The sequence below is a fragment of the Schistocerca americana genome, chromosome 1, assembly GCF_021461395.2.
Source record: "Schistocerca americana isolate TAMUIC-IGC-003095 chromosome 1, iqSchAmer2.1, whole genome shotgun sequence".
Classification (NCBI taxonomy): Eukaryota; Metazoa; Arthropoda; class Insecta; order Orthoptera; family Acrididae; genus Schistocerca; species Schistocerca americana.
The window spans coordinates 744,594,102-744,616,153 of NC_060119.1; the positions used below are offsets into that span (position 1 = coordinate 744,594,102).

At 42.5% G+C, this 22,052-nt stretch overlaps 1 protein-coding gene across 1 annotated transcript in view; it reads left to right on the plus strand.

Annotated features, from left to right (window-relative positions):
- The window catches only part of LOC124610962 (heat shock protein 70 B2-like), a 142,651-nt gene that overhangs the window by 73,925 nt on the left and 46,674 nt on the right, over positions 1–22,052 (plus strand). Inside the window, exon 5 of the mRNA XM_047140202.1 lies at positions 18,031–18,195. Within this exon, the coding sequence (XP_046996158.1) occupies positions 18,031–18,195 (165 nt within the window). The remainder of the gene's footprint in view (positions 1–18,030; positions 18,196–22,052) is intronic.

Consider the following 22,052-nt stretch of genomic DNA (forward strand, 5'->3'; position numbering starts at 1 on the left):
TCGCGTTCGACACCCATTCCTCCTCAGTGCGACACGTATGGGGTTCCCATTACTTTTTGTCGATGCCATTCGCCGGTTACTACTTCCCGCGGTCTCGATGATACAAGTCAATGGGAGGCTTGTAGGACCGATTCCTATACGCCGCTCTGTGTGTGAAGGATGCCCTATGTCTACTTTATTATATGCCATTGCACTTGAGCCCCTCATCACTGGTCTTACCCCTAGACTTCAGAGCCTCACTCTGCGTGACTACACCTTTCACTGCAGGGCTTATGCGGACGACCTCCTCTTTCTCACCTGCTCCTCCACTGAACTCAATGACGCCATCCAATGGATCCACCAGTATGGACGTCTTTCTGCTAGCATTCTTAATGTCCGTAAATCGACTATGATGCACATTGGGCGCGGCCTCCCGGCTATGGTGCCGACCCCACTCCCAGTCAGTACCACCCTTCGTTACTTTGATATCGAATTTACGAGCTCCACACACCGCACAGTGGCCCTGGCTTACCGGCGGATTTTGCAGTCGATTCGGCACCATGTCCGCGGTCAAGTGCACCGTAACTTAAACCAACTCCAACGTGTGTCCTATGTCAACATGTATGTCGCCCCTAAACTGGTACACGTCGCCCAGATCTTCCCAATGCCGTTACTCCTTGGCCGCCGCATCCAATCAGCCTTTGGATATTTCGTGTCAGCAGGGGCACTTTTCAAAGTCCGCTACAACACTCTAACACTGCCTCCTGCAAAAGGTGGCCTCGGACTCGTCAACGTGCGGGCACGATTTTCTGCACTCTTTGTCCACACTCTGTTGCGGCACTGGCAGGGGCCGGTCCCGTCCTTAACACGCAGTCTCTTAGATATCCTCCGACCAGCTTCTCTCGATCCACCGATCAATGTGGCACCTATTTCTCCATTATTGTACCACGTCGCCTATTGTTTCATAGAACTCAGCTACGTTCGGGCCGATCTTCCAGTCACCCGTCCTCCCCGTACTAAAGATTATTATCGTTTGTTTATGCAGTCCAACCCTTGCGACCCCATGGTGGTACAGTATCCTGACATTAACTGGCGAACGGTTTGGGGGTGTGTGCATGCGCCCTTTTTACCGTCGTCTGTGTCTGCACTCTGGTACGTTTTAGTCTATGGCAAATTCCCGACTAATAGTCGACTTCATCGCATAGGACTGGCTACCTCCCCACTCTGCCCTGACTGTCAGCTCGAAGACACCAACGAGCGCCGTCTCACGTGCCCCCTGAAACAAAACGTATGGCTCCTCACCCAACGAATCGTGCGCTTTTACCTCCGTGCCCCGCCAACGACGGTAACCCCGGATTTCCTGTTGTTGCCCCAGACATTTCACTACCCTCTTGCTAAGCACCATACCCTAATCTGGTTTCGAGGACAGGCTTTAGAATACCTTTTTCAGCGTGGTCCGCATACAGTCCTTGACTTCTGGTACAAAGTTGTGACCGCGCATAGCACCCTCACCCGAAAACCATCTTACCGACAAACTTTTGCCGGTTATCTCCGCAGCGTCTTCCTTGACCCCCCTCAAAGTTGGGGTGTGCCATGTCTACCTGTCACATGATGCAACACCCTTATCCACGTTCTCATCCATCGACCGAAAAAAGACAAATAAAAAAAGGAAGAAGACAGAATATGTTATATTTTGTTGTATTTAATGTTTTTTTGATATTTTGTTTTGTTTAACTAAGTCATTTGTATATGTTTAAATAGTACCTTAAAGAACTCTTGCATAGTGAATATATATCTAATTTTAGTTTGTTCAATACAGATTATTAAAAAAAATAAAAAATAAAAAAAAGTGGTCACCACGACGGAATGTCATACCTAACGGCCCGGGTTAGATTCCCGGCTGGGTCGGAGATTTTCTCCGCACAAGGACTGGGTGTTGCGTTGTCCTTATTATCATCATTTCATCCCCATCGACACGCAAGTCGCCGAAGTAGTGTCAACTCGAAAGACTTGCACCAGGCGAACGGTCTACCCGACGAGAGGCCCTCGCCACACGGCATTTCCATGTTGGAACCCTTGCTTTACTTCATTTCAGATGAGGACTATTTTATTTGACAGGTTATTTAAACTCCCAGATTTGCAAGACAATCCACATATTCTGCATGAATAATCTCCACTCAGAGAAGATAGGTGTTAGGTGTGCGTTGTCTGGCATGCATATTATTGGACCCATATTTTTCAATTACACTTTCAACAGTGCCAGATATCTAGAGATCTTTGACTCTTTGTATGCACAGTTAACGGATGCAGTGAAACTGTGTGCAATATTCCAAAAAGATGGAGTAATCTCTCACACATTAACCAAAGTATGGCCCACATCACCAACGTTTTCCGTGAAGACGGACTTGTTAGTAGAGGTATCTGGCCCCCAAGGTTCACGGACCTAACATCGTGTGATTTTTATTTATGGGGCACACTAAAAATAAGTGTATGCCGACAAACCTCTCACAGTAGACGACCTTAAACGGAATATTACTAGAGAAATTAAAAATATTACGCCTGCAGAATTACAGCGTGTTGCTTGCAACGTCATCGACACTAAATCAGCGATGCCTGGATGCCCATAGCCACCACTTCCAGCATCTCTTATAAACAAGTAATTAGATGTTTTAACGTTACTGTTAGCTACTCTTTTTTAGTAAGTTTATTGTTACTTGAATATTGGGCCTGAGGTGTACCAGTTTTATGTGGGCTACCCTGTGTAAAAATGTAGATTTTAGTCAAATACAGAAACTCGTAATCAAAGATGTAAGATATATTTCACTTATGCAGGATTCGGTATAGGCTGCAGCTGTCTTGATATAATACAGGGGATCCTCTTGATGGTATCCACTAACGGACATTTTAGAAGGTAATTATCAATGGAATTAGCCAACAGCCATGTATTACACGGCTACTGGCGAATTTAATTGATAATTACTTGACCAGCCGATGTCCCCTGTCCATGATGAATCAACAGAGATTGTAGGAGCTGTTCCGTTGTTTGTGTTTGATGATCACACTCACTTGTCAGTGGCTGTGTAGCCCCCACCATTTCATAAGTTGTTTTGATCGCGCGTGCCTGTACGAAGTCGGTCCAACATTTTCCAGTGTCGCCAGTCTAGGTGGGAGTCCTGGGGTAGAGCTTCCTCTGTGATAAGGGCTTCAGAATGTTCTTCTTGCTTTAATGATTTTATGGAACTTTCATTTGGTTGCACTGGGTATATGAAATTTCGTCTAGATTTAAGCCTTTTGGGCACGGCTTGATGGTTGCGTACCGGGTAATGCTGGTCATTCATCTTTTTGTTCCTTTCTTAGACGCACAGGAACGATCTTGTGACATATGGTGGGGCAATACCCGATTATGAATATAAATGGTCCACTTTAGCAGGCCTCAGGTAGCCAATTATCTTCTTGCAGGTATCACTTAAGAGCGCTTCCATTTTTCTAGTTTGACGAGATCTTTCCCAAACTGGGCATCCACACTCAGCGAACAAAATCATGTGGCGAAAGCTGTGGAACGGACTACTTTCACATTGGCGCTCCGCTCTGCAGCTGATAGTTTGTTCTGTATGCCATTACGTGTTTGTATTTTAGCTTTTGTTTTCTCGATATGTTTCTTAGATGTTAAGGTTCTGTCGAGAGTGATGTCCAGATAGGATGGTCGGGGACAGTTGTTCAAGCGTGATATTAAGCTCCTTTCCTGCCTCCCGGTTATTGACTAATAGAACCCAGTAACTGTGTACTGGACGTCGAATGTTCCATAGAAACGGAAGTAACATCGAGCGTGCCACAAGGAAGCGTAATAGGACCTCTAGAGCTCTCAATACACAAAAACTGTTTATAAGATAGGATCAGAAGCACTATACGACTTTTCGTTGACGATGCTGCAGTCTACAGTAAATTATCATCCTTGGACGATTGTGAGGAACTGCAAAAATAACTGGACAAAATTTCCACTTCGTGTAAGGAATGGCCGCTCTCTTTAAATGTGAATAAATGTAAGATAATACTTGTAACAAAGAGTAAGAATAGGATAGTATCCTAAGAACAATGGGCAGCGTCTTCAGCACGTCATATAGCGTAAGTATTTATACTGAGAAGCGATATGAAACGGGAGGATCAAGTAAAATTAGGTTTAGTGAAGGCGAAGGATGACTTGTTAGATTTCTTGGCAGGCTTCTGAAAAGCTGCAATACGTCCATAAAGGAAATCGCATTCAGGACGCTAGAGCGACCAATTCTATTGTTCCAATATTAGTTGTCCTTACGGCGACAGATCAGATATTAAATGAATTCAGAGACACCCAGTTGAAAATGTAACAACACGGAATGCTCGGGCAGTCCTTGGGAGAAAGGAGACCTCGTCCTCGTGCAACCCTCTTGGGTAAATTGAGAGAAGCTGTGTTCGAAGAAGACAGGGTGTTCATTATGGCGCCGCCATCGTGTATCTCATGTAGGGATCATGAAGTAGATAAGAGGGGTTAGGGCGTTTACAAAGGCTTACAGACAGTCCCGCTCTCAAAGGGACCGTAGGAACGTCCTTTCGCCCATCTCATTCGTACTGAGAGGACGTGTAGGGCACGACTGGAGTGCCAACATGTGTAAACAGAAAGACGCAACTCTTGATCGAGTTTGAGAACTACAGGCGTGCTTAGTACTTTGTAAGGGTCACTAGTTTTCAAGTACTCCACAACATAGCGAATAAGCGTTTAGTTTCAGAAGCGCATGGTCTGTGGTTCGAATCTCGCTGCTAGTACTTTTGTTTTTCATTCCCAAGTAATTCAAGCAACAGGCATTACTATGACTGTGCAAATTATCAATATCGAATAAATCATTTCATATTTTCATTACGTTATCCTGAGAAAAGGAGAAAAATTGCTCATAAGATTGGAAATAAAAAAAGGATACGCGAGAATTATGAATCAAATCAGTACAGTCACTTAATTTTCATTACTGTATCAGCATTTGTGATAAATATAATGTGCAGTCATTGGAGCCCTGCAAGAATCACGATGATACTGAACACAGAAATACGAAAAGCGATTATTATTGCGACATACAGCACTTGTAATGAACGCCAGAGTTTTGTTTGTTGCTTGGTTTTTTCAATCTGTCTGTTGCAAAATAAACTTCTTTTATCTTTATAAACGGTTCTCGCGCATCACAACATCGCGGCGTACCACTGATATAGAAGCATATCACCGGATATATGGTGTAGATAACTGATGATGTCCGATTGATTGAATGTTTGATCAATCTTCTCTAGGATCTATCTCTCTGTTCTGGTTGACGATGTATGTGTCATTCTGTAGTCGTTTTGTAAGATTCTTTAAGTCCCTGTAAAAATAAACCTCGCAATGCTGCATCAGTAACTACTTTGATACTATACATTGGCAGATCATCTTCATTTTGAAAAGTTTACGTGGAAATTAAAAGTAAAAACCGTATGGACGGCGAGATTCGACTCCAAAACCTCGCGTTTATGAAACGAAGCGCTTACTCGCTCGGCTGCGCACTGCTTGTGTACAAACGACCATACAAAATATATAAGCACGCTTAAAATTAAAGACATCTCTTTAATTACGATCGCAATTTTATCTACTATGCTATTCTGCCACCTGGCGGTGAATTTATGTGGTTTCCTCTTAAGATAACATCTTCATTTTTTTCAGCCATATTTACATATTTAATTTGTACGTAAAAGAAATCAGAGTTCGTTGTCGCCTATATAACAGTAATTAGCACTTCATACAATAATTCCTGTCGGATTCATGTCAGTTCTACAGCCCTATTTACCACTTCGTGTGCAGTTCTCAAACCTTGTGCACATTTCAGAAGTTAGCCGTTTCCGACCTCCACAGACCTCTTTCTTTCCCGGTATGCGTTCCAAGATTTCTGTCATCCATTGTTTCCTGCAAATGTTTTGCCCGTCTTAGGGCTGGCCTTTTTCACGTTTTTTTTATTAGTATCGCATATACGAAAAGAGCCGCGAAATATCTGTTAATAATGCTGTGCTTTTCTTTTCTTTATCATCATTACCCTTTAGCGGAATAAAATGTATATATGGAAGTCTTATTGTTCTGTATCTGGCCTACAATTTAAGGAACGATTTTTCGTAACTGCAACTCATGCTAAGAATCAATATATCTTCCCTACTTCATAGTGATTAAAAGTTGAAATTACTTTGTTATGAGCACTGATGTTACAGTCCGTGTGATCGTTCAAAAACACAAGTTCGCAGTGGATTTTATTTCTCGTTAAAATGCTATTTCATACCACGACTAGCCCAAGAACATGAGACTCTCATTAAAAAATACGTTGTCACTATAAAGTTTGCCAGATCAGAACGGAGCACAGGAAGATTCCTATCAGATTCTGAAGGTACATTAAATTATTTGCACTGTAAATTATATCCTATCAGCAGCCCGCGTCAATCTGCAACACATCATAAAATCTGCTGATCTTCACTGCCAGTCTGGGAGCTAAAAGAAATAATATTATTTTACTATTATTTTACCGCTTCCTTGCGGTATGCTCGACTATATTGTAAGTCGTTTAAATACGCCGCGGCAGCGGCTCTTCGTTCTCCACGCAGCTCAGCACCACAGATAATATTTATATAACTGAAAAATGTCTCAACAGGATGGGATAATATGCAAGCAAGCTTAACAATAAATAATACAAGTTTTCATTTAAACAACTCTATTAAAACCTTTAAATATCTCAGTGATTACAGACCTTTGTGAATTCACACGTAATGGCGTACATTGCTTAGTCTCGACAAAAGAATGCTACACTAGCGTTCGCTACTACGACACAGGATATCTTACTCGTTCGACTCCCAGATGAAGAAGACAAAGTAATTGCTATTCGTCACGTATTATATACTAGTTACTTATTTTAATCTTTGTTCGACATTTATCGTCTGTGGCGGTTTCATTACTCGCCGACGCAGATATTCTCAGAAATAAATAATAAAAAAAAATACAGAATTTTATACAATGACACAATATGATACATCTAATTCTCTAATTACTACATAATATATTGTTTTTGTTTCTCTAGACGTTACAATGCCCCCTGGCAGCAATTGACTAACGTTAAGAATGTTCGGCAATATGCTGCCACTAACGTCTGTTTGGTTATTGTCTGTTACCTTGGTTGGAACATTCACTTTAAACTTTTTAGTTCTTTTACACTGTAGGTTTAATTACACTTTTTATACTGTTCTTACACTTTGCGAGGTGACCATAAACCTAGTCCCAGGGTCATTACATTTATCTGGCTCCCCCATTCGGGCTACGTGCGATCAGAAAACCTGGGAAAACTGCGCCGGAGCCATAGTCATCTCGCCTGGTTTGTTTTAATACCCAGTTTGATCACAAAAAGTTCAGATTCTATCCAATGTTCACATATAACAAAGGCTATTTGTGAGAGCATGTTAAACCTTTAGTCTCTTTGTTACCCATATAATATTTGTGTTTTGGATTGTAATGAAAGTCACTTATTACACATTTTTACAGTAGTATCATGAATCGTCCTTGCATTTACTCGCGACAATTGGTTTAAAATGTCTAGCATTCATGCGAGTATACTTCATTAACATGACGAAAACATATTATATCTATATATCACTGAACCAATGAATACTTTGGGTCCGTATTGAATAACTCAAGAAAAAAAAAACAAATGTTTGTCACGTCATTTCGTGTCCACTAAACCCCATTCATGTTAGTGCATTAAACACATATTTGGTAGTTCATTTGAATGACAACAATGTTGTACGGAGCTGGCGGCGCGAAGCAATTGTTGAGTCGCGTCGTCTGGAACGCCGCGTGCCGACGGCCGCTGGGTTCGACGACCTGCTCTCAGTAACAGCGACGTCGTGCTGACGTGGCGCCCAAGCAGTCGCGAACCGCGGCGAACCATTCGCCGATGTCGGTGAGTGGCAGTGGTTTACCGCGACCGGCTGGCTGGCGGCACGGCACTCGTCTCGGCTTCTCCACATGGCTCCCCGTTGTAGCGCATGAAACAAACATTCCACAACGGTGTACTGCCTTTAAGGACACAGATTACTAGCTGTGGAAGAAGATGCAACTTGTTGAAAGCGTTTATTGTTCAGTAAGCCGTCACTTCACTGGTATGCACAGGATGCTTTGGCGTGATAACAGGTTTCTTGTGGCATTGTGACACTGGTATTCAAGGTTCGTCACACGCACATTGTACTACACATTTTCACTCACTCCACGGTTGGTACACTGCCAGAGCGTCTTTCAACACGTGAAAATGTTTCGTAACACACATACTACATGTCCCCGTCGAGCTAGGTTCGTTTAACTCGACTCCGAACGGATCAATAACTACTGTTTTTATACACTGTCTATTGTTCGTTGAGCACTGCACTAGGACAGTCTGTCACTCAACACTAGACTTATCGACGTATATATTGGTGCAGATACAACAGTCATTTTCTGTCCCTGCTACACACAATATTCCGTCCTTTCCTCCATTGTTTATGCACACAGTTTATTTTTTAATACCTTTTAACTGTTCTTCGCATACTCACTCTCATCTACATGGCGTCTATTTGTTTTTACCTTATCACAACACACTTTTCATATTGTTACTAGGCGTATATAGCCCTTTTGTGAAATTTTTTAATTTTCTTATCAGTGTAGCTTGCCTGGTTATCACCCATCTATCAAACAGATTTTACCATGTGCATGACAGCTTGACTTGGGCATATTGATCAATAAATACTTCATTTAGCACTAGCATTATTTTTAATGATTTTTCCTATATGACTACAGTGTAGGTTCCACATTGGTTGACTTAATTCGCGTATTGCGTAATGAATATTCAAGGGCGTGTACCAAGTACACAGGCTTCAATTGAAGCATTGTTATATACAAAGCGGATTTTCCACGGAACGGGCTTGTTTTTTGATTAGCTTATGCTCCAGTGTCGTTCTCATATCACTACTGGCAGCAAACATCACATAATTGTTGCATATTACAGAGTCCATGTTTGGCTAGTCAAGACTCTCTCTCTCAGGGTTCCTTATCCTAATACAATTACAACAGTTACCTTACTATATTAGATTGCATCATTAATTGCACTTACATACTACACATAGAAAATGGTTCAAGAAATTAATCCTTTGTATAATGATTCAAGAAATTAATCCTCACTTTCTCAACAAGAAGATTGTTCGTTGCTTAATGAGCCTATAATTTTTAAATGGCTCTAATTGTCTGTAAACAAAATCTTTCCTGTGTAAGCTATTGCCTACTTTCTGAATCCACTTCCTCCAAGTTTCATTACACACAAATTTCTTTCTTAATACTAACATACTTATATTCTAAAACACAATTAAAATCTTCTTACAACTATTACTCTTTATATGTGATATGTCACTGAATAAATAACTTCACATCTTTACGTGGATACAGTCCTTTTATTTTCCCCGCTTGGTGATGTGCTAACAAATAGCTACATTCGTGTGCCAACATCTTCCGAATCTCTTTAGCTACTAATTCCCTCCTCGACCAAGGGATGGAGTAAGTTGCGCGACAGTATGTTTTGTGGGGCATCACCTCTATGTGATAGTGGTACCCTTTGACTATTCCTGGTCGGTCGGTAAATACCATAGTGTATTCCGATAGCAGCTGCGTCAACTGTTCCTTTTGTTTACCGCTTAAACCTTCAGATTCCTGCACTTTGGTTTGAAATGCCTCAACATTTGTTTCAAAATTTCGATATTCTAAATTCGTGTAATAGAGGTCTGCTGCATGTGACAAATCATCAAGGTGTAGTACCCAAGGGTTCCTACCCTTGATATTGATTCGATTACAACACGGCACAAGTACCTCCTTCGATTTCATCATAGATAACTCAATCCTCCTACCCCTATTAACTATGCTTAATTTCCCCAAGGAGAGGTCGATCAATGCGTCCCTCTCACGGAGAAAATCTACTCCCAGAATGCAGGCCACCTTCAATCCTTTAACAACGAGGAACGAGCTCACTATGGCTTCGCCCTCCTTACAAATCTCCACCTGCACCTGGTACTTAGCTGATTGGCTCTGTGCACCAATGGCTCCAGACACCTTACAATTATTAACCGGGAAAGTCGGAATGCTATGTCCTTTTCCCAGTGCCTTAAATAACTCCATACTCATTACACTTACTGAGGCACCTGTGTCGATGATTATATTCACTGCAACATCATTGATTTTCGCTTCGATAATAGCTTGCACATTTTCGTTATTATCTTTCTTACATTCGTGTGGTTCGTTCAGTAGATCTTTATCCCTACTGACACCATCGTTGTATCGCAGCATACGTATCCCAGGTATATTATTATCACTCGTGTTGCTCTCACTCCATCCCTCGGCCATCGATGGAGAGCATATCGAGGCCGATTCTAGTTTGTTGAATTAGTTACTTGTGAAGTACTTGGAAGGCTATTGTCCGCGACCTCCACTATATGTACACTCTGATTTGTCGGCCGCCACGGCTGCGCAATAGGCGCGTTTAGCGGCGGTGGTCTATTGTTGTCATACCGGTCATTACCCTGTCGCTCTGGGCTTCTTCGCTGATTTTGCTGCCAATTTCGATTACTATCACTATAATTGCTCTGCCACTGACCTCGCGCATTTTTCCAGCGGTTGGTCCCTGACATTCCAGATTCGTACCGGTCGTCAAATCGACGCCTTTTGTTATAAGTTGTTTGTCCATACCCGTTCTGGCCTCCACCATTACTACCATTTTGCGAATGTTCTTGCCGCTTGTTACCACCCCCACCATTTCCATGGTTGTGGTTTTGTGCACTACTATTTCTGTCATGTTTACATCCTGACCCATTATTCCGCGAGTGATCACACGCTGATTTTGCGTCTTCCTGTATCAAGTCTATAGAATCTAGAACAGACAGGAAGTTTTCCATATCGCTTTCTGGTACGTGTATTAATTTCTCTTTGATATGAATGGGTAAATGTGATTTTAGTAGTCTTATTATGTCTCTTGGTGATATAGGCTCGTCCCAGTAGCGTGTTTTGTTTATATATTTTTCAAAATACCGTCTCAAATTCCCCAGACGAGGTGAGTACGGTTCGGGATTATATACTTCTTTTCTTAGCCGCTCTTGTATACAAGGCGACCAATATTTCGATAGAAATGCCCTTTCGAACTGTTCATATGTCATGCAGCTATCTGCTACTTCTGTAGCCCACAACGCTGCATCACCTTGAATGTACGACATTACGTATTGAATTTTCTGTGTTTCGTTCCACACACTGGGCAAGATATTTTTAAAGCTTTTTATGAATACTACTGGGTGTACTGATTTCCGTTCAGTAGTAAACGTTTGAAATTGTCTATTTTTGATTAAACTTTCTTCCACTAATATTTTTGAACTACATGGTTTTGCTCCTTGGACATATGCTGTGTGCTCCGAACCGAAGCTACAGCTCTTCGCATTATCGACTACAGATTCCCCATTGTTGTATCGCGTATAAGTTTGTGCGTTGCCGAAACCATGGGCTGTTGGCGACAGAGGTTCCTGTTCCAAATGTTTTCTGCTTTGTGCTAAACCCTTCTCCAGGTCGGATATCCGTTTGTTCATATTCACTTGCCACTGCAGAATATCCTCACTGAGTATTTGTTTGATGGTTTGCACGTCGTTCTGTACCTGACTATTCACTGCGGTACTGAACGATTCGGAGCCTCTATTTGCTATGGCTGCTTGTACTTTGGAATTAATGTTCTTGTCAATCTCACACTCCTTCACTTCTAGCCATGAGTTGAATTCTGTTTCAATTTTAGTTGCTTGTTCGTTCCACTTCTGCTCTACAAGCTGCGTGGAATCTATTTCTAGCTTTTCTACTCGATTGGCTAATACACCTATTTCGTCTATCCTGTTAGTGTTTGCTACTTGCAGGTTGTTGACCTGTTCAGTCAGCTCCTGCACGGCCTTAGGTATCGACTCATAATTCTGTTTCATATCTGCAATCTCTTTTTTCATGTTTTCTAACGATTGCACAAGTTGCTGGTCCCGCTCAGCTTGCCGGCGATCTCGCTCAGCTTGCTGGCGGTCTCGCTCGACTTGCTGTTGCGCAAATTCTGCCTGGTAATTCAGCACGCGCTCTAATATAGCCTGAAGCGAATACCCACCAGGCAGATTACCACTCTCTGGTTCCTGCTTTTCTGGTGGTGGTACAACTTCTTTCTCTACATCCCCTTGAGGACTAGTGGGCGGTGGCACCACTTCCTGTGCCCCTGCCCCCACATTCTCACATGTTATATCCTCAAAGAGAGTACTAGTACTACTTGAGGTACCCGGTTCCACATTTCCTGCACTAACTAATTGTTGTTCCTCAGTATCCATATTGCTCGGACGTTGACTACGCAACTTAACCATATTCCTAAATTGCTTACTAAACCACAAAGTCTGACAGTTTTGCCCCTTGCACACAAAATACGTTAATTTATCTACACTAACTGCACACTAAAAATTACTATCTACCATCAACTTTGTCCTGTCACAAACACTAACATCAAACTACGCACAATATGCACACCACTAGCGAAATGAGATCACTTCACTGGAGCTCGACTTCTACAAACAGGACAACTACACTGTAGTCTTACCTTTAGTTTATCTTATCTCGGGGTTCGGCTGCCCCCGGATTACGTAGTCGTTACAGCTTCTCAGTACTATCAGGATCGTCTTCTCAGACTCGTTTGCAGTAGTACGTTTTGTCATGAAAGAGTGTTTACACATTCATTAATACATAGCATTGATCATGATATACATACATACATTTATCACTAAATACATATATATCTACACATACATAACAATCAACACTGAAAGAAAAATACATAAAATTTTATATTTGTGGCCACTGCAAATTCGGGCCCCGCGTTTTTGGGCGACAGTTTCACGTCCATCTCTCTCGCGGATTGTAAAATTGTTACTCTTTGGTTTATTTATTCTCTTTGTAACAACACATTTACGAAAAGAGTTACGTGAAATACTTTTAGCAATGCTGTGCTTTGCTTTTCTTTATCATCATTACCCTTTAGCGGAATAAAATGTATATATGGAAGTCTTATTGTTCTGTATCTGGCCTACAATTTAAGGAACGATTTTTCGTAACTGCAACTCATGCTAAGAATCAATATATCTTCCCTACTTCATAGTGATTAAAAGTTGAAATTACTTTGTTATGAGCACTGATGTTACAGTCCGTGTGATCGTTCAAAAACACAAGTTCGCAGTGGATTTTATTTCTCGTTAAAATGCTATTTCATACCACGACTAGCCCAAGAACATGAGACTCTCATTAAAAAATACGTTGTCACTATAAAGTTTGCCAGATCAGAACGGAGCACAGGAAGATTCCTATCAGATTCTGAAGGTACATTAAATTATTTGCACTGTAAATTATATCCTATCAGCAGCCCGCGTCAATCTGCAACACATCATAAAATCTGCTGATCTTCACTGCCAGTCTGGGAGCTAAAAGAAATAATATTATTTTACTATTATTTTACCGCTTCCTTGCGGTATGCTCGACTATATTGTAAGTCGTTTAAATACGCCGCGGCAGCGGCTCTTCGTTCTCCACGCAGCTCAGCACCACAGATAATATTTATATAACTGAAAAATGTCTCAACAGGATGGGATAATATGCAAGCAAGCTTAACAATAAATAATACAAGTTTTCATTTAAACAACTCTATTAAAACCTTTAAATATCTCAGTGATTACAGACCTTTGTGAATTCACACGTAATGGCGTACATTGCTTAGTCTCGACAAAAGAATGCTACACTAGTGTTCGCTACTACGACACAGGATATCTTACTCGTTCGACTCCCAGATGAAGAAGACAAAGTAATTGCTATTCGTCACGTATTATATACTAGTTACTTATTTTAATCTTTGTTCGACATTTATCGTCTGTGGCGGTTTCATTACTCGCCGACGCAGATATTCTCAGAAATAAATAATAAAAAAAAATACAGAATTTTATACAATGACACAATATGATACATCTAATTCTCTAATTACTACATAATATATTGTTTTTGTTTCTCTAGACGTTACACCTTCCTCTCCTTCTTCTCCTGAGTGGGTTTCAGTTTAAAATATTCCTTGGCCACATATGGTTAGGCATTCTCTTTATGCATCCGTATCACTGAAGCGCTCCTTTCTGTAAAGTTTTTGTTACTGAGTTCGTTTTCTCCATTCGCCTCCATACCTCCTCGTTTCGCATCCTCTCTTGCCTCGGTAACTGCAGACCTCTTCTCAATGTTCTAATTTTCTCCCTAACTTTCCTCGTTTGATCACTGCTCTATATGAAACTATATTCTCTCCCACTTTGTGAAACATTCTTTTCTTAATGTCCTGCCGATTATTATTACTCCATATTATCCCAAGCAAAGCTTTAGTAGCTTCCTATCCCACTGCTATTCTGGAACTAATATCCTTATCACATGTACCGGTGTTACCCACTATTCTTCTCAAGTATTTGAAGCTTCTGCATGATTTTTTATATATATATATATATATATATATATATATATATATATATATATATATATATCCCTTGTTGTCCAGACTTATTCCCAAACCCCATCTGTTATACTCCTCTTCAATCCTCATGTATTCCACATACCCTTCATCTTGTGACAATATTAGCTGTTCATTCGCAAATAAAAGAGAGTCAAGAGCATCGTCGCCAGTCTTCACTCCCATGCCTGAGCTTTTCCTGTAGCTGGCGTTCAGTGCCTGTTCCAAATAAATGTTAAATAGAATTGGTAAAATCCGTCAGCGTTGTTTTAGACGTTTGGCAACGAAAGTATTTTGAGTAACCTTAAAACATGAAAGTGTATAGGACAGAAATATAGCTGAGAAACAACGAAGAGTTAATAAACATTTAAACAATTCTTAGATTTACGTCTCGCTAGCGCCTACAGTCTAGAGTTTCTGGTGCATCATCTAAAAAGTAATTCAAATCCCCTTGATGCGATCGAAGTGTACACTAACGACCCAAAACATTATGACCATCTGCTTAATAGCATGTTTGTCCGTCTTTGGAACGAAATACATCACAGATTCGGCGTATCAATGGTCCGACAATTTGTTGGTGGGTTTGTAGAGGTGTGTGGCATTAGGTGGCTATACACAGGTCATGCAGTTCGCGTAAATAACCGGCCACTGATCAGCGTACTCGGTGAAGTCACGCGATAGCGACCCAGATGGGTTCCATAGGATTTACATCAGGCGAATTTGGTCGCTGGGACGTCAACTTGAGTTCACTATAGTGCTCCTCAAACCACTGTATCACGGTTCTGGCTCATAGACACGGGCAATTATACTGCTGAAAGATGGCATCGCCGTCGGGGAATACATCAAACATGAAGTGATGCAGGCGGTTCGCAGCTGCCAGCGTGTCACTGATTACTACACAGGTCCCATGCAAGCGCAGGATACTGCTCCCACCAGCCAGCGTCCGCGGCGAGATGCACGTTTCGAGACGCCGTTCACCTCGATGACGCTGTACGCGGAGACGACTATCGACCTAGTGTAGCAAGAATGTGATTCATCCGAAGAGCCGACACGTTGCCACTGATCGACGGTCGAATGCCGAATGTCCCGTGCCCACTGCAATCGCAACTGACGATGTCATTGGCTCAACACGTAATAACGTAGGGGTGTTCCACTGCGGAGCTCCATGTTCAATGAAGAGTGTGACACCAGTATTATGCTCTTTCGGCAAAGATGCTACAGATCACCATCACAACCTCCGGCCCCACGTTCTGTGAAGAGTCTTGGACGTCCAACCACTTCGCGTCTAGTGGTAGTTTCACTGTGGTTCTATCTCTTTCCGTAAATGTTGCCGATAGTAGCACGTGAACATTTGACGATGTTCGCCTTTTTCGAGATTCTAGTTGAGAAGCTATGCGTAATAATAATCTGCTCTTTGCCAAAGTCGCTTATCTCAATGGATTTCTTCATTTGCAGCCAGTATCTGCGCTAGGGTGATCCAGCGTTCGTGTCTGCTCCGTTTACATACTTTTGTTACCGCGTCACTTGCCTGCAACACCACCAGGCGCATCCAATGTCGAGGTGGAAAGTGTTCATAATGTTTCGGTGTATTAGTGTACACATCTTCACAATGCATTTGATAGTTTGTAGCGGCACGTTGCAGCTACATGTAGGTGTCCGACTAAAGCCCCATTTATGTAGAGAATCCTTGATTTGGGCTTTCGTGACAAGGATGGATACTCCTCAGGTTAACAGAGTCTCTGTGAATAGTTGTGACCCTGGTGGGAGAGTTCGTCATATAAATGCACCTCGTATATGAGGCTCTGTGAACATGTTCCATCCGTTGTGCCATTGCTCTGATGAGATGTAATAGTTCTGGCTGAGTGTGTTCATTCGCTCATTGGAAAATGCTCTCCGCCTGACCAAAAAAGTGCAGCACCCAGAGGACATGGTCGGATGCCAATAAAACTTGTACACGGACACACCATCGGCGGATATATACAGGATTAGAGTTTCAATTGTTTGCTACAGGTAGGACGGTCACCAGAGTGAATTAGTATTGTTCGCTGTTGGTTTGTTACCAGGCCTGGTATAAGAGGCTTGAATGGCTTGAATGATCGGTGTGAAGGACACGGAGATGCCCACGTATTTGTGTGAAAAAGCGTTGTCCCGCTGACATCTGACATTGTTGGTGTCCATTTTGCCGGCTCTTCGGACCCAGTATCCAAATTTGTGAGGCACTCGGATGTGAGAATGGCTCAATGCTGGAATGTATAGGCCATGAGTCTAGGCATTCTCGTCTTCAAGTTTCCAGTCAACCATGTCTGACCATCACCAAGAAAGAACGACGTGTTGAGCATCAAACTCAGTCCCTTCATATCTGCACCCATCACCCAAGAAGAAGTAATACATTCGCTGCTACCTTCTGTGCCATCCCGCACCATTAATCGGAGATTAGTAGGACATGGGTAAAGGAATTATCATGATATATGTAGGCTGCAGTTAACAACAGAACACAAACGTCTGCACCGGGAGTGGTGGCGTGAACGGAAAGCAGGGACTGCTGGTGAATAGCGTCGCATGGTGTTCAGTGATGAATTGTATTTCTGCACTGCCCTGGATGACCATCGTCGGTGAGTATGGCGGCGACCTAGGGAGAGGTCCCAGTCTTCCATTGTTTTGGGGAGGCATAGTAGTGTTGATCCTGGTGTCATAGTATGAGGAGCATTCATGCATGACTTCAGGTAATGGCTGGGTATGATTGAGGGAACAAGCACGGTACAACGGTACCTCACTGGCATCCCTCATCCTTGTGTGTTAACTCTCATGCGATCTCGGTGCCATTTTTCAATGGGATAAAGGTCGCCCACATATGACAATTATTCTATGAACTTTTGCGTGGTATTGGGGTGCTCCTGAGACCAGCAATATTCCCAGATCTGTCCCAGATAGAACATGTACGGGGCCAGCTTGGACGTCTTCTCTGTCCCAGTGCTATTATCCAGGACATTTAGGACCATTTACAACATTTGTGAGCCAGCTTGACTCAGTAAATAACGCCTTTATGACATCGTTCGGAAGCGAACAGGACATGCAACTATGGTTGAGGGTTTGCAAGGTCGTACTGATAAGTGAGTTCATACTGCCAAGATATTTGTACATTTGACTCGGTTTTGTAATCACTGCAGTAGCGTTACATACCCCCTGAACCCGTAACGCTTCATTTCGTTTGCCCCTCCCCTTCTGGGTGCTTCAGTCCTTCTAACAGGTAGTGTATTTCAGTGTGCTGCACATAGAGATCGAAAATTCATAACAGAGGAACTGAGCGCTTAATTTTTCATGCACATCGCATTTATAACAGGAACAGTGAAGCAGTTTAGAATTGACAAATAGTGTTTTGCAGACAGGCACATGACGACGCCTGGTGACGTGCTCTCGCCTGTGTTGGCAGGTGACGCGCGCGCGGTTCGAGGAGCTGTGCATGGACCTCTTCCGGCAGACGCTGGCGCCGGTGGAGCGCGCCCTGGGCGACGCCAAGCTGGACAAGGCGTCCGTGCACGACGTCGTGCTGGTCGGCGGCTCCACGCGCATCCCCAAGATACAGAAGATGCTGCAGGTGACCGACACCGCTCCTCTCTATTGCTGTCGCTTCATTAAGCACTTTCGCAAATAAGGATAACTTATGATATTTGCGTTTCGTCCGAATGTCGCAATATTATGATTCGTTATTCCAGAATTCGAATCAAGAACAGCTGACAACATGAGAAACTTAAAGCTCGGTGTGGAGAAGCTACTTAAATCTACACATGTTGTAAAAACTAGCTGCCAAACCCCGCGTTGCCCGCGTATTCATTTTTTCAGTTTTTTGACAAAAACGGAAATAAATAACTGCTGTGTTGTATTGTATATCGAAAGATTTGCAATTCAGTGGATTCACGAAAACAAAAAATGGTTCAAATGGCTCTGAGCACTATGGGACTTAACATCTGAGGTCATCAGTCCCCTAGAACTTAGAACTACTTAAACCTAACTGACCTAAGGACATGACACACATCCATGCCCGAGGCTGGATTCGAACCTGCGAGCGCAGCGGTCGCTCGGCTCTAGACTGTAGCGCCTAGAACCGCACGGCCACTCTGGCCGGCTTCACGAAAACACTTTCCAAAATACGAAACAGTTTCTACAACGCTGGGCGCAGCTGCTTCATATCTCTACAACAAGATTTTGTAAACGCGTCGTGGCAACGCCTCTTCATAGCTCTATTGACGGTTATTGTTTTCGCCCACAGCCGTTTCCACTTCGCAGTTGAAAGCTGTCAAAAGTACTCCCAGATGTCAGGGATTTTCTTACATTGACTCCACTGTAGGGGTGCATTAGTAATAAAGAATAAATGCATTGAAACTTCATGCATGATGCGGAATTTTCTCACGAATTTCAGTGTTTATGACGTCACATCTCTTGAACTATGTGTATGGTACTACAATGTAATTTTGAAGGTGCATTTGGCAGCATGTGTGGATACTGTCTCCGAAATTTATTGCGAATGGAGTTAGTAGCACATAAGTAATAATAATGGCGGTGGTGTAACTTTTCGATTACGCGACTGTAGAAATCACGAGGTTTTGAGGCGAAGAACTCGTCGAGCTACGTTCGGAGCGCGTTTACATCCGGAAAGGAAGTTCGTTGAAGGTTTTCCGATAGAGAGCGGAGAGATGAAAATTTGAGGGCGCAAAATCAAGTGAATAAGGTGGATGTGGAATGACTTCCCAACCCAACTCATGTATAGTGTCTCTTTCCAGTTTAGCAGAATGCAAACGGCCATTTTTCACTTCACGCTGTCTTCCTGGTAATTGTTCTTGGACTGCGTCTGCAAGATGTCTCAGTTGTTGAGAATAAATGTCAGCAGTGATGGTTACACATCGGGGAGGCAGTTCGTAGTACACCACGCAGTCGCTGTTTCACTAGATGCACAACATTACCTTTTGTGTGTTCTTGCCGTGTTCTGTCAAGTAGCATTATCCCCCATAAAGGGCACAAATGTTTCTGGGTGTCTACGCTGCTGTCTTCCCTCTATTGAACTCAAACAGAAGAATATTTCGGAAGTCTTCCGATTTCTCCATTTGAAACTCCATTTTCTAGCGTCCACAGCTCCACTCGCTATCTCTAAATGACAAACTGACAACATGTAAACATAAAATAGCAACAGTGAACTACGAATAAAAAATGACTATCGACAAATAAACTCATAGCAACCGGAAAACTAACATGCAAAACAAAGACGCTTCGGACTTTGCACCAATCCAATATATAAATAAGGTTGAACAACGGATGCGCAGAATTACAGAGCAGTATCCCCAACTTCTGTCTGTTACAGGCTTTTTGTGCGTATTATAAGCTAATCAAAGTATGCTAATACAGACTGGCCTTAATATATATGCGATTGCATCGAAGAATTAGTGACCAATAGAACCCAGTACGTAACAGTGGACGGAAAATGTCCAAAAGAAAATAATGTCGAATTTCTAGAAGGAAATGTACGCCCCACGGAGAGGGAAGGATCATACATGGGAAATGCCTTTAACGGTCGCTCCCATCCGCCTCTTCGAAACGTGTCAGCACAACTGTGGACTTCGTTTGTGCGGATAGTTACAGCAACGCCAGTGTTCCCAACCTAAATTTAAAAATTATCACATGGAGTCAACAGCCATCTCCGGCTGTTCGATGACTGTGTTGTTTTCAACAGAAATATAACATCCCTGGATAGTTATAAGGCCGTTCGCAATGACACAGACGTGATTTTCACATGATGTAATTGATGACAGTTCTCTTTGACTGCAAATAAATGCAAGATAATGCCCATAAGAAAGAGAAGAAACCCGGGAGTACTGATCACAAGATTCTCCTGCCACACCGTTTCGGTGTTTAGGAGTAATACTACGATGGTGTGCGAAAAAGGACTAACAATTACAATCAATAGCAGGGAAACGAGAGGAAGACTTTGGTTTGCTGAGAAAATTCTGAGAAAGTACAGTGCACCTTTTAACGAAGCGTAACAAAGATGTTCAGCGAACGTAAAGAGAATTTTTGGAAGAAAGGCGAGTTTTTCTTGGAAACCTTGTTGGATATATTTAGAAAATTGTACAACCATCTTGTATCTCGGTAGTCATCATGGAAATAAGATGAGAGATTAGGATGGGGACGGAGGCACATATTTTAGCGCCCCTTCATTCGTGAATTGAGTAGGACACAGAGTTGATAATACTCATGTCAAAATACGTTAGGCCATGATTTAACTTACGTGAATTGCAGACTGCGAGTATATATGTATATTATACATTAAGCGGCTGCCGAGCACATGTAAGACGGGTTATGCGCTAAGCCCAAAGAAACTGATTGGCCAAACCTTGGTGAAATGTCTTTTATAAAATCCTATATAGAGGTAGCGTCTTTGGCTACTTATCGAAACGTCCTCGATCCCGGGTTCGAATCCCGCCACTGCTTAAATTTTGAATAAAAATCGTCTGCAATGGCGGCCGAAGACTTCTGCCGTATGAAGTCACCCTCGTTATGCCAACGGTTTTGTCGAAGAGAGCGGAGTAGCCGACAGTGGTTCAGGTCACTTCCTTGCCTTAGGGCCAGGAAACTGCCCCTAAAAGGTCGAAGAACCGGCAAAGGTCAACGGTATGAGGATGCAGACGACAATGGAAACCACCGCAATAAAGAAACATAACGTGTATCCACAGGACATGTGGCCTGTAATTGAGAAAACTGTCACGATGACCTCTCCAGTGGCAAGAGCTTCAGGACTAGTCCACCATTCGGATCTCCGGGAGGGGACTGCTAAGGCGGAAGTTACCATGAGAAAAAGATTGAACAACCAAGGAAAGGGTAACGTTTTACAAGTCGGGACGTGCAAGGTCAGAATTTTGAACGTGGCAGGCCAGCTAGAAAATCTGAAAAGGAAATACAAAGACCCCATCTAGATACAGTGGGGTCAGCGAGGTGAAATGCAAAGAAGACAAAGATTTCTCGTCAGATGAGTAAAGGGTAATATCAACAGCCGTAGAAAATGGTACAATGGGAATAGGATTCGTTATGAATAGGAAGTGAGCTACTGTGAACAGTTAAGTGATAGGAGTGTTCTCATCAGATTCGACAGTAACGATAGTTCTGGTGTACACGCCAACGTCTCAAGCAGGAGATGAAGAGAATGGAAACTGAATGGGTAATTCAGCATGTAAAGGGAGATGAAAATCTAATAGTTGTAGGAGATTGGAACACGGTTGTAAGTTAAGGAACGGAAGAGAATGTTACGGGACTATATGGGCTGGGAGTACGAATGAGACAGGATAAAGACTAATTGACTTCTGCAATAAATTACAGATGGTAATAGGGAATACTCTGTTCAAGAATCACGAGAGGAGGAGGTATATTTGGAGAAGATTGTGAAACACTGGAAGATTCCAGCTGCAT